Source organism: Procambarus clarkii, chromosome 56 (genome assembly GCF_040958095.1).
Source record: "Procambarus clarkii isolate CNS0578487 chromosome 56, FALCON_Pclarkii_2.0, whole genome shotgun sequence".
NCBI classification, from domain to species: Eukaryota; Metazoa; Arthropoda; class Malacostraca; order Decapoda; family Cambaridae; genus Procambarus; species Procambarus clarkii.
Window position 1 is genome coordinate 21,732,752 of NC_091205.1, and position 13,159 is coordinate 21,745,910.

A 13,159-nucleotide genomic window follows, 5' to 3' on the forward strand; every position below is an offset into this window, starting at 1 on the left:
ATGTAGTCCCAGTATACGAAAAGGGTGACAAGCAGGAGGCATTGAACTACTGTACAGGCCAGTTTCCCTAACTTGTATAAAATGCAAGGTGATGGAGAAGATCACGAGTAAAAAGCTCACATTTGGAGAGTTGTTGTTTTGTAACACACCACCAGTATGGCTTTAGGGATGGTAAATTGTGCCTTACAGGCTTAATAGAAATCTATGGCCAGGTACAGAGGAAGATAGAAAAAGACTACAAGATGACTTGGACACACTGAGGAAACGGTCCGGCAAATAGTGACTAGAGTTCAACACTATTAAGTATAAAGTAATGAAAATAGGTGAAGAGAGCAGGAGGCCGAATGCAATTTACCATCTGAGAGATGAAATCCTTCAAGAATCAGGTAGAAAGATCTGGGGGTTAATATCACACCAAACTGGTCCCAAGAAGCCCACATCAAAATAATATCAGCAGCAGCATGGACTAGGATGGCCAACATAAGAACTGCTATTAGAAACTTGTGAAAGGAATCATTCAAAACCTTGTATACAACATATGTCAACCCAATCCCAGAGTATGCAGCACCAGCCTCGAGTTCATACATAGTTAAACACAAGACAAAGTTAGAGAAGATTAGGAGGTATGCCACCAGACTAGTCCCAGAACCGAGAGAGGTATCAGCTATATGGAAAGGCTACTGAAACCAACCCTCAATGCCCTGGAAGACAGAAGAAACAACCAAGAAGACATAGGTATAAACTTAGTACTCATATGAGCCACAGAGACAATAGGTAGACGTTCTTTCAGTCTCAGAGTAGTTAACAAATGGAAAGCATTAGAAAGTGTTGTGATGGAGCCAAACTCCGTTCAAAGTCTCAAATGTAGATATGGTAGAGGTCATTATGCTAAGGAACCTGTACACCAGTTGATTGGCGGTTGAGAGGTGGGACCAAAGAGCTGGGGCTCAACCCTCGCAAGCACAACTAGTGTGAGTACAGGCTTGTGCTGGACCTGGACTAGGGGACATGCTTCAACTGGACCAGAGACAGGGGGACATGCTTCTACTGGACCAGAGACAAGGGGGACATGCTTCTACTGGACTAGTGACAAGGGGACATGCTTCTACTGGACCAGAGACAAGGGGGACATGCTTCTACTGGACCAGTGACAAGGGGACATGCTTCTACTGGACCAGAGACAGGGGGGGACATGCTTCTACTGGACCAGTGACAAGGGGGACATGCTTCTACTGGACCAGTGACAAGGGGACATGCATCTACTGGACCAGAGACAGGGGGGGACATGCTTCTACTGGACCAGTGACAAGGGGGACATGCTTCTACTGGACCAGAGACAAGGGGGACATGCATCTACTGGACCAGTGACAGGGGGGACATGCTTCTATTGGACCAGTGACAAGGGGGACATGCTTCTATTGGACCAGAGACAAGGGGACATGCTTCTACTGGACCAGAGACAGGGGGGACATGCATCTACTGGACCAGAGACAGGGGGGACATGCTTCTACTGGACCAGAGACAAGGGGGACATGCTTCTATTGGACCAGAGACAAGGGGGACATGCTTCTACTGGACCAGAGACAGGGGGGACATGCTTCTACTGGACCAGAGACAGGGGGGACATGCTTCTACTGGACCAGTGACAGGGGGGACATGCTTCTACTGGACCAGTGACAGGGGGACATGCTTCTACTGGACCAGTAACAGGGGGGACATGCTTCTACTGGACCAGAGACAAGGGGGACATGCTTCTACTGGACCAGTTACAGGGGGACATGCTTCTACTGGACCAGAGACAAGGGGGACATGCATCTACTGGACCAGAGACAAGGGGACATGCATCTACTGGACCAGAGACAAGGGGGACATGCATCTACTGGACCAGAGACAAGGGGGACATGCATCTACTGGACCAGTGACAGGGGGACATGCTTCTACTGGACCAGAGACAAGGGGGACATGCTTCTACTGGACCAGAGACAAGGGGGACATGCTTCTACTGGACCAGAGACAAGGGGACATGCATCTACTGGACCAGAGACAAGGGGGACATGCATCTACTGGACCAGTGACAGGGGGACATGCTTCTACTGGACCAGAGACAAGGGGGACATGCTTCTACTGGACCAGAGACAAGGGGGACATGCTTCTACTGGACCAGAGACAAGGGGGACATGCTTCTACTGGACCAGAGACAAGGGGGACATGCTTCTACTGGACCAGAGACAAGGGGGACATTCTTCTACTGGACCAGAGACAAGGGGGACATGCTTCTACTGGACCAGAGACAAGGGGGACATGCTTCTACTGGACCAGAGACAAGGGGGTCATGCTTCTACTGGACCAGAGACAAGGGGGACATGCTTCTACTGGACCAGAGACAAGGGGGACATGCTTCTACTGGACCAGAGACAAGGGGGACATGCTTCTACTGGACCAGAGACAAGGGGGACATGCTTCTACTGGACCAGAGACAAGGGGGACATGCTTCTACTGGACCAGAGACAAGGGGGACATGCTTCTACTGGACCAGAGACAGAGGGACATGCTTGACAAGATTATTATGGAGCAAGGGAGAAGACATAATTTAATTTTTTGTTTGTCCTAGGTCAAAGACAAGGCACGCCTTGAACCTAGGCCAAAAACAATGATGCCATTTGTAATATAGTTACAAACAGCTTCCACCCTTTGACAGTTTGATTCCTCGCTCATGTCTCTTACTGTTTCAGGACTTGATGAGAATGTAACATGTAGCAGACTGCACCAACTTCCAAACTTGTAAGTAAACAATTTTTTTGTTTTTTTCTAGTTATTGAAAATGTTACTACACTTCGTTTTCATTTTGAGTTATTTAATTTATCATGGGCAGTTGTGTCCATGTCTGTGGTAGACTACATGTATGTGTCTATGCCTCTGTTAGACTATATGTATGTGTCCATGCCTCTGGGAGACGACATGTATGTGTCCATGCCTCTGTGTTTGTGTCCATGTGTATGTATTCACCTAGTTATTTTTGCAGACACACTTTTCACTCATTTTCTTATTATAAATCATTTGAAACTGTGTCTCGACAATTTCCTCATACAATACAGGGTATTGTCCGTTACTAGCATCTATGACTTAAATTTAAAAATTTCCTTCTAACATTTCTATTATTCATTGCTTTCTTAGTTTCCACACATTCCCCCCCCCCTCCCTCCCTCCCTCCCTCCTTATTCTGCTTATCTGCACTTTGAACATCGGTTCTCTATCTACTTGGTCAATTCCTTCTACAATCATATGCATTGTAAATCATGTGACTGTGTTGCTGCTTTCCTCCGGCATGAGTCTTGTATCTTTTTGTATTTTTACCAGCTTCTTTAGGCAAGGGTTCTATACCATGCTCAGGAACATATCTCACATAGGATGTATATAGCTCTCTGTGGGATCTTTTGTCCATGTTTCTCAAAGATTTTTTGGACTTGTCAGTATGGCATATCTGTCAGCATTATTCTGCCAGTGTTTCTCACTGATATTTCCCAACTTACTTTATTAGGGAATGTAATTACTTTTTTATGAATTACAATGCTCGTATTCCTTGGGTGAATAGTCAGCATACAGTAATTTATTTAACAATTAATTTTTTTTAACAATCATGTATAATATTGCTTAAGCTAGCTTACATTTTTAAGTAAATGGAAATAATGTTTTGTTGCTGCATTATTTATATAAAAAATAATGGTTCATACCTGTACCTGTACTTTGATGCAGGTACAGTACTGTACTCTATTATGGTTATAAGTATTTTTGGGAAATAAAATTGTATTATTTCTAGGAAAGTAACAAGTTTTCTTAGTTTTTCATTAACCACTACATAGTGTTCTTGCCTGTGTGTGTGATAATTTTAATTATCTTTGTACTTTTAAGTATTTTTTAATTTATTTTTATACATGTCATCCTTTTTTCAGTAATGATTAAAGAGAATACTATAACAATAATATTTTCGAATAACAACGGTATATAGTTTATGAAAATTAGTAAGAAATATCATTAATAATTTCTGTATAAAATAGTCTCTGTCTGTGGTATCTTATTTCTTACATGTATTGGTGTAAGTATTAATTAGTATGCAGCAGAGGCTCTTATTAAATTATATAAAAACTTCTTACTGTTATTTTCATAATTGTATTAAAATGTAAAGTATTAGTGGCTTACTTGTGATTTGTGTGTGCAGGTGGGTGAGGTGCCGAGCAGCGGAGGTCAAGATGGAGGGTCCAGACAGCCGGCCCCCCCAAATATTCCCTTCCCTTCCCCCACCATCTATAGCAGCAGACTCCCACCAGCCTCCACTCTCACCCCCACTAGAGCCATCACCCACTTCCCCTGTGCAGTCCCTCCCCCGCACCCCACCTCGCCACTCACCGCTGCCTCACACACCCATCATGCCACACACGCCTCTGCCCCACACACCTATCACACCACAAACGCCTCTGCCTCACACACCCATCACGCCACACACGCCTCTGCCTCACACACCCATCACGCCACACACGCCACACACGCCTCTGCCCCACACACCGCTCACGCCACACACGCCTCTGCCTCACACACCCCTCACCCCACACAGCCCCCTCACTCCCCTCACATCCCAAAGCACCTTAGCTTCAGAGGCTTCTGTGGACTCTGGTGTGGCATCTGCACATTCACTGGATCTTTTACACAACAGTAGCAACAGCTTGGAGACGCATGCACTCCGCAGAAGGGTAAGCATTTGCCACGACTGCAGCAGAACCACTAACAGAATGTAGATTGGCTTTCTTTAGGATTTTCATGTCAAGTGTGTTTTTAATATACAGTACTGTGTTTTATTACCTACTGCACTTGCATTAAATTCACTGGCTCACTCGTGCAATTTTCTTTTGCATGGATGCTAACATGATGAAAGTTCTTCCAAGATAACTTAATATAAAGTGGAACCTCGAGTGACGAGCGCCTCAAATTACGAGCATTTTGAGTAACGAGCTCGTCGATCAACGACAATTTGTCTCGATTGGCGAGCACTCGTTTGATTAACGAGAAAACCACATGGTGCATTCCTGCTGCGTATCGCAGCTAATGATGTTGGGATGTAAAGAGTGATGTTGATGTTGCAAACATTGAATTTTTGTTGTTGAATTAAAAAATTAAAAAAATTGACTAAAGAACAAATGTCAAAAAGGTTTGTTCAGTGTTTGTCAGGTAGGCTCCTCCATTATTAATAAGTAAATGAAAAATGCAAAACAAATTGAACACACTTGAAACAAAGAAAGATTGTCATAATGGAGCATCCTACCTGACAAACACTAAACAAACCTTTTGCTATAAAAAAATTAAAAAAATAATTGAACAAATTTGAAAAAAGGAAAAATGTCATGAAGGTTCATTCAGTGTTTCAGGTAGGCTGCTCCATTATTTAAAAAATCGAATATCATATTGTTGTTTTTCAGTGGTGGAACGGATAATTTTTATTTCCAATATTTTAAATGGGGAAATTCATTTTGAAAGACAAGCATTTCACATGCCGAGCCCGGTGCCGGAACGAATTAAATTCGTTAATCAAGGTTATCTTGAGAGAGGTTATCTTGAGATGATTTCGGGGCTTTTTTTTTAGTGTCCCCGCGGCCCGGTCCTCGACCAGGCCTCCACCCCCAGGAAGCAGCCCGTGACAGCTGACTAACTCCCAGGTACCTATTTACTGCTAGGTAACAGGGGCATTCCGGGTGAAAGAAACTTTGCCCATTTGTTTCTGCCTCGTGCGGGAATCGAACCCGCGCCACAGAATTACGAGTCCTGCGCGCTATCCCCAGGCTACGAGGCCCCTACGAGGTTCCACTGTATATTAATTTGAACAGTGTACTATACTTAAGTATATTATTATATTGTCTCTTTCCTCATTTAAAGTACAGTGTAGTAACATATAACTTTTCCAAAGAGCTTTAGCCTGTTTCAAATATAGATAATATAGAGCCCAATAGGCTCGGAAGCCTGAATAACAATTGATTGAAGGATGAGAGTAGGGACAAAAAGAACCAAAGCTCGACACCAACAAGCATGACTAGGGGATTACAGTTAAATTTGGTGTCGGTCTATTTAGACACCATTAAGTAATGCATATTAAAAAATTGGACGCTTGAAGATGAACCCAAGAAAGATCAAATTTGTTTTGTCCAAGTACTGTAATTTATGTTTTGCACATTAAATGGCACCAAATGTATTTAATCAATGCCAATAAGTTTTCTTAACCTTCCCCTCCCCCCCCCCCTTTTTTATTTTATTGTTTGCTGACATAAACTTCCCATTTAAAAAATAATTGAATTGTCCCAAGTCATCAGTGGAAGCATTACCCTGTGGGAAGCCGAAGGGAGTCTCCTCCGCCTCCATTCAAGTTCTCTGTGGCTACACTCACTGTAGCACCACTGTAGTCCCCGCCACCGCCTCCTCCACTCAGTTCTCTGTAGCTACACTTATTGTAGGACCACTGTGTGTAGTCTGCTGTCTTGTCTCCTCTTCGACATTGTTAATTCATTAAATGCTGTGTTTCCCTTTTTTTATATACAAATTTCAAACCAAAATGATTTAACAGGTCTTGTGAAGAAACTGTATGTGGCTGTTCCTCAAGAAAGGAGAATTTCCCAATAGAAGGCTTTTTAGATGTAGATAAAATACTGCATAAGAATTGGCTGCAATGGTAATGCAGCACAGGTAGAAGTATACTGTAACAAACAAGTCAGGTGGAACTGATGATCCTGAAGAAACAATATGCACTTGCTGATGTGTGGCAGCAGAAATGTTAATTAAGCACAGACCCTGCAAGCTTCTTGATTGTATGCTATTCCAAATTATTCTTAGATTTTCTGCCGAGTTGCTGTTTTACAAAAGTAACCAGAGTGTAACCTTCTTTGCAGTGGCTTGAGAGGCAATAATTTCTTGTAAATGCAGTACATTAGAGTACAGTAATACATTTGGTGATGTAAGTTCTTAAGAGTAATACTGCAAAATGGGTGCTAGCAGCGAGTGAAACCTGGTGGTAGCATTTTACCTGTGAATCATAAACTTAAGGCCAGTACACATACTCACCGGTTGGCTTGATGTTTTAATACTGTACTTTTAACGTGAAGCTTCATTACAGGGAAAACGTAAATTGAAATTGTCTCCAGATTTTTATAATGAAGTTTAAATGATTTTTAACATAAGTTTGTGAAAATTCTACTTGATATTAAAGACAAAATACTATGTATTGATTACTTGTTTAATACCTACTGTTTATACAGAATTCTCGTGTATCAAGCATTGCCATTAGCTTTTTAGGGCAAAAAGGTACCCGGTAGCCAACATATAGCACTATTGCTCTAAATGTTGGAAAAAGGTACCATGATATTGATTTAATTGGTTAACTGATTAGTAATATATATAAGAGATACCGTGTCACATTTCAGGCTGGGAGCAGCGTAAGTAGTGGGACAAGTGAGGTGTGGCTGGGCTCCCTGGATGGTGATCCAGCTGGCCTGGAAGTTCTACCAGAGCTGTGGCCTCATTCTGAGAGCCCCACAACTCTCAATCACAGTCCATCACCCTCACACCACAGCCCCTCCTCCCCTCGTCATAGCCCAACGCCGAGTCACCATAGCCCTACAGTCTCTTGTCACAGTCCAGTACCTACCCATCAGAGTCCCACTCCGCAGCATCATCTCCCACCCCAAGATATAGACATCACTGGGCCTACTGTGCTCATTGTAGGTCAGGACTCCGAGAGGCATTCCTCATCCCCAAGAGACAACCCCAAGGAAGCTTTTTCATCTGTGATACCACTTCACCCTAGTGCCCTAAGTCCTCACACCGGCCCTCTGCAGCCAGGAGTTGAGCAAGCTGGAAAGAACAGGCAAAACTGTGTAATAACTGTGAACTCGGTTCCAAGTAATGATAAATTGCATAGTGGGCGAGTTTTTACAGAATTTTGTGCTCGTGATGAGGCATTTTATGATAAAAGGTTTTATATAAAAGACACTCAAGCATTGTTACAGGAGAATTATAGTTTAAATCGTATATTAAGAAAAACTAAAGAAACAGACAATCTAACAACTATTGGTGACAGTGATTTAGAATGCATGGCAAGAGAAGGCTGTGTTTGGATCGACAAATTTGCAACATTATTTGTAAAACAGGTTATAGAAGAGGCTCTTTCAGTGAGTTCTTCTATAGGTTGGTCAATCAAGTGCTCAGGCCAGTGTCAGCGTGAACAGTGTCGGGAAGAGTATCAGAGAAAAGAGAGTAGTTGGTGGACTGTGGGGGGAGGCAGAGGTAATCGTAAGTCCAGCATCCCACTTTTGGGGTTGTCTTGTGGGAGTCCTGGTTTGTGCTGGACTCCAGAGCTACCTTACAGTCCTTCACACCGACCACACTCCAGATCATCTTTGGGCTCCAGCCTTTCCTTCTCCCATGACTCGCTGGTAAGTTCTGGCCCTCGCATGGACGACTCTCACCTCATCACCGGCGCTGTGTCACACGATGCCTTGCTCTTTCCTACTTCCAAAACCTCCCACAGTGATGTAAGTGACATTTACAATGTGCCACTGGATGGAGATATCTATGCAGTGCCAGTAGATGTAGTAAAGCCTAATAAAGAGGGGCAAATATTACACCCAAAGGCCATTATGCATCAGCCCAAAAAGAGACATCATAGGAGACATGCTAAGAACAGTACTAGTGCTAGTGTGTTAAATGATAATAGTTCAAAAAAAGTTAGTAGTTCTGATCATATTAGTGGTAGCAGACAATTCAAGGATAGTAGTATAACTAGAAGCAGACAGCACTCGGGTCAGTCAGTTGCATCTGCCAGCGGTGACTTGTTGAAGGTCAGTAAGCGTCACAGTGTACCCAGTAACATTGGTTGTGCTCTTAGTATGACTCCTAAACATGGTGCAAGTAAAGAAAATCATGAGCCCATTCATATGACTCTGGAGGAGGTTAGGAAATCTTTCCACGAGTCAGATGATACAATAAACTGTAGTAAGACTAGTAGGGTTCAGCAGAGTCATAAAGGTGTTCATGAACAGTCTAAAATATGCAGAATAATTCCTTTCACATCAATGAAGTCATGTAAGAGAAAAGATGGTTCTGAGAACCGTCTTGACGATAACCGAAAGAAAGGCAAAAGTATATCTAGTAATATTCGTAATACTCTAATTACCATATTTGGCCTCAAAAGAGGGGCTAAATCCAGTGGCACAAGATTGAAAAGTGGGAACTGTGTGGATGCTGCAACTCAGGGATTTTCAGAAATTGCAGGCAACGGGACTACAACCCTTGTCTGCTCCCCCGCCTCAGGTCCGCAACCCAACCATACAACCAACCATACAACAACCACCATCACCAGAAACAATCACAATCAGCAGAACCACCACAGTAACCACCGCCACTCTAATGGCATTAACACCGGTTTGCTGTCATGCCTGGGTAATCTTCGGACAGAAACTGATGATCAGCCCATCGTAACAGCCAATGCACCACAGCAAAATTTAGCTCCGTCTCGGTCTCCAGCCATTGTGACGAACCGAGCATTGCCTCCCCTTCCTCTGCCCACTGCTGAGGAAGAGGATACCACTGCTAAAACCACAGAAACTGAAGCTGGTGGAGAGCGCAGAGAAGAGGAGGGCTGCGATTTTGCTTCAATAATTGAAAAAGTAAAGGATGTAAGTATTCACTGATTTCTCAGGTTAATAAATGTTAATTCTGATTTTGTCTGTAAGAGGGCTAGTGCAAAATTGCATGAGCAGTGCTTTACTACCATATTCAAAATATTGTTTCTGTATAAATGTTAGTTATTTATCATAATCCATAATACAGTACTTGAATGCTACTTTAGCTAAACAATTGGATAAATACAGTGCTTGATTACATATGGTTCACTTATATTTCACTCTAGGACCACCTTGTTTCTGGGGAATCTCCAATATGCCATTAATTTGTAGTGTGACTGGTTTTACTTTTCCAAATTAGTGTGCTCTTAAGATTACAAAGCGCTATGAGATGTATGTTTTGCAATTAGTACCTGCAGAGAGTGATTGGATTGAATATAGCTGTAGGTGCACTTAATATGAATAGTGTCACCGTATTTTCGTTAATGGGGCAGTAGGAGAGATGAGCGAGCTTAAATGGTAGGAAGCGCTGGATCAGCCAGGTTGTAATTGATATGTGGGCCTGCTGGCCGCTCTAAGCCAAGCCTAGCCTGTGGCCATGCTTGGGAGGTAGAACTTCTCACGAAATGTATTATTAGTAAAATACAGATACAGATAATAGCCAAATAATAAATAAATTATAAATTTTTGTATTTGAAATCTACTGCTTTGCTGAGAGTTTGATAGTTACAAAAAAAAGTAGTGTGTGTAGGAAATGGATGTAGAAAATGTTTGCTGAAAAGAGTAAGGAGGGATTTAAAAATATACAGACTAAAATGGAGTAATACTGTAGTAAACGTTTTCAGTACTTTTACCTCGTGCCACCTCATACTGCCAGTTGTTGACCACTTCCTGTCAGTAGCCACTCCTGGCAACAAGAACACTTGTGTGATGCATCCATCTTATGTGACAACAAGAGACCAATAGATAGACTTACCATAGTGCATGCCTCAAACTGACTTAATGCTGCAAAGAAGCTGATAACTGAATCAAGGAGGATTGGAGCAACCATCCTATGCAAAGCCACAGCTGCTGACAACACACGGATAAGAACAGAAAACTCGCTCATCCTTACCAGCTAGCTCTACATACTTTGGCTCAAACTGAGAGGAGAATAATTTGGAGCAGGCACAAGTGATTAAGAACCTCCACCAGGCAAGTACATGCTTTACAGTTTGCTACAATGCGATGCTGCAACGGTTAAAGAATTTGAATATGAAGCTTTCAGACAGACAACTCCAAAAACTGAATTGGGAAATAAGAGGGCTTTATTAATGACATCAAAGTCCTACCTCATTAACCCCACATTGACAACGTAGACGCCTCCTTCCTTTCAAGAACCGGTAAAAGACTACAACTGCCACATAGGCTCAGGAATCTATACACCAGTTGATTGATGTTGAGATGTGGGACTAAAGAGCCAAAGTGCAATCCCCTGCAAGTGCAAAGAACCTAAGGACAAGGAACTAAATGGAAGCAGAGGTGAAAATTCATGGGTTATATTCTCATGGTAGGACAGAAGTGGCAAATTTTCTTTTCATGTGATGTGTGTGTCCTCCATGCAGTAAATAGGTACCCGAAAGTTAGACAACTCTTGTGGGTTGTCTAACATTCAAATACTGACCCTGAAGGAGGTCAGTACTTGGCCTAGGGGCATAGCCATATGCCTAAGTACAGGTTTTCTTTCCCTGACAATGGGAAAGCATAACAAGCACATTATCAAATTCCTGAAAAAACTAGACTAGAGCGTCTGGGAACACTCGGCGCATGGGTTCGAACCTTCATCAAGGTGCCTGTGAATTTGTTCTTTGATATAGCACTTTAATGTGATTTCTCTGTGTATCAAATTCCTCCTAACATGATCAACAAAAAGGAAAGAGTGAGAGTACTATTCTTGCATTGCACCAGTACATCATCCCCTTCCATAGAAACTCTGAACTGAATACAGAGTAGAAAGAACACGTACTGTAATTTTCAAATTGAACAGAAGATACAGCATCCATCCTATCCTGAGATAAGTTTAATCAGCCATAGCTCAAGAAGGGTTAAAATGTAACTAGGTTGGATCCTCAGCCAATGTCTTGCGTTGAGCTTTCTCTCCAACCAGGAAAGTGTGGAGTCTAGCCAACTTGTCCTGCTCAAAAACAAACTCCTTTCCAAGCCTGTTGGATGACAGAGGCTGCTAAGTAGGAGACTTTAGTCTCTTCCTAGGGAGGAAAAGACAATTCTCTCACCCTGATTTCTAATATGCCTACAAAAATATTGCCTTTTACTGAGCAAAAGACAACGGATTTAAGAATTGAACCCATTTTTGTTGATGAACCCGACACCTACATGTACTGTAGTTAAGGATTTCACTGTTGTTATTGTGTGTTTTTTTGCAGTGTGGGTGGTACTGGGGTCCAATCAGTGGGGAAGCAGCAGAGAAAGTGTTGGCAAATGAACCCGATGGATCCTTCATAGTGAGAGACTCGTCTGATCACCATTATATCTTCTCTCTCACCTTTAAGCTTAATGGCTTCATACGACATGTGAGGATTGAGCATGATCAAGGTAGGACTTCTCTTCTGGGTTTTACTTTATCTGTGTATCTGATATCTAATTCCCTCATGTGAACTTCCTCAAGTAACCCATCCTCTCGCCTAATACATCACACTTTTTAACACGACCTATCCGTTAAAAATGTTAAGTACTGAGTAAAAATTAGATCACCATAAAGTTGATATTTCATTACATCAGCCTCAATAGGGTAGGTGAGTTACATGGGGTACATATGTTTCTGGTTAGGCAAAACAGTTGCTTATTTTACAGAATGGGAAATTTAAAGAATAGGCTGGAGTGGCAGGCTATAACAAAACTTATGTACAACATCAAATTATTAATGTACAGTATCAAAATAGGATTTTATATAATTAGTATGTCATATTTAACCCGGTTAACATAGGTGTCATAGGCCTTCTGTTTCCAGGGCTCTGGCCTCAAAGGGATGAGCCTCAAATTGGTCAGTGCTTGCAGGGGGTTGCACTGTAAATGCCTAACATTTACAGTGTTAAGCATGGTTAAGTATAATTAAAATTTATGATAAGAGTCCCATTAAATCAGCAATAGATAAGACATAAATATATTTTACGTATTAACTTGTATCATCTTAATATTGACATTGATATAAACTTCTGTATACCACAGGTAACTTCAGTTTTGGTGGGTTTACAAAGTTCAAAAGCCAGACCATTGTGGAATTTATAGAGAATGCCGTAGAACATTCTCGCAGTGGTCGCTACTTGTTCTTCTTGCACCGTCGCCCTGTGCTGGGGCCCATGAGGGTTCAGCTCCTTCATCCTGTATCTCGATTTAAGCACATTCAGAGTCTTCAGCATCTTTGTCGGTATGTTAATTTTCTGCATGTGGAAGTGCGTGAAGATGTCATGAATACAATAGCTTAGACCATTATATTTTCTCAAAAT

At 42.2% G+C, this 13,159-nt stretch overlaps 1 protein-coding gene across 7 annotated transcripts in view; it reads left to right on the forward strand.

Annotated features, from left to right (window-relative positions):
* Socs16D (Suppressor of Cytokine Signaling at 16D) overlaps window positions 1-13,159 on the forward strand; it is a 116,221-nt gene that overhangs the window by 98,665 nt on the left and 4,397 nt on the right. For all 7 annotated transcript variants that reach the window (XM_069305854.1, XM_069305856.1, XM_045762825.2 and 4 more), the window contains exons 2-6: window positions 2,733-2,781; window positions 4,217-4,745; window positions 7,458-9,710; window positions 12,080-12,248; window positions 12,882-13,080. In XM_069305854.1, the coding sequence (XP_069161955.1) occupies window positions 4,248-4,745; window positions 7,458-9,710; window positions 12,080-12,248; window positions 12,882-13,080 (3,119 nt within the window). In that variant the 5' untranslated portion in view covers window positions 2,733-2,781; window positions 4,217-4,247. The remainder of the gene's footprint in view (window positions 1-2,732; window positions 2,782-4,216; window positions 4,746-7,457; window positions 9,711-12,079; window positions 12,249-12,881; window positions 13,081-13,159) is intronic.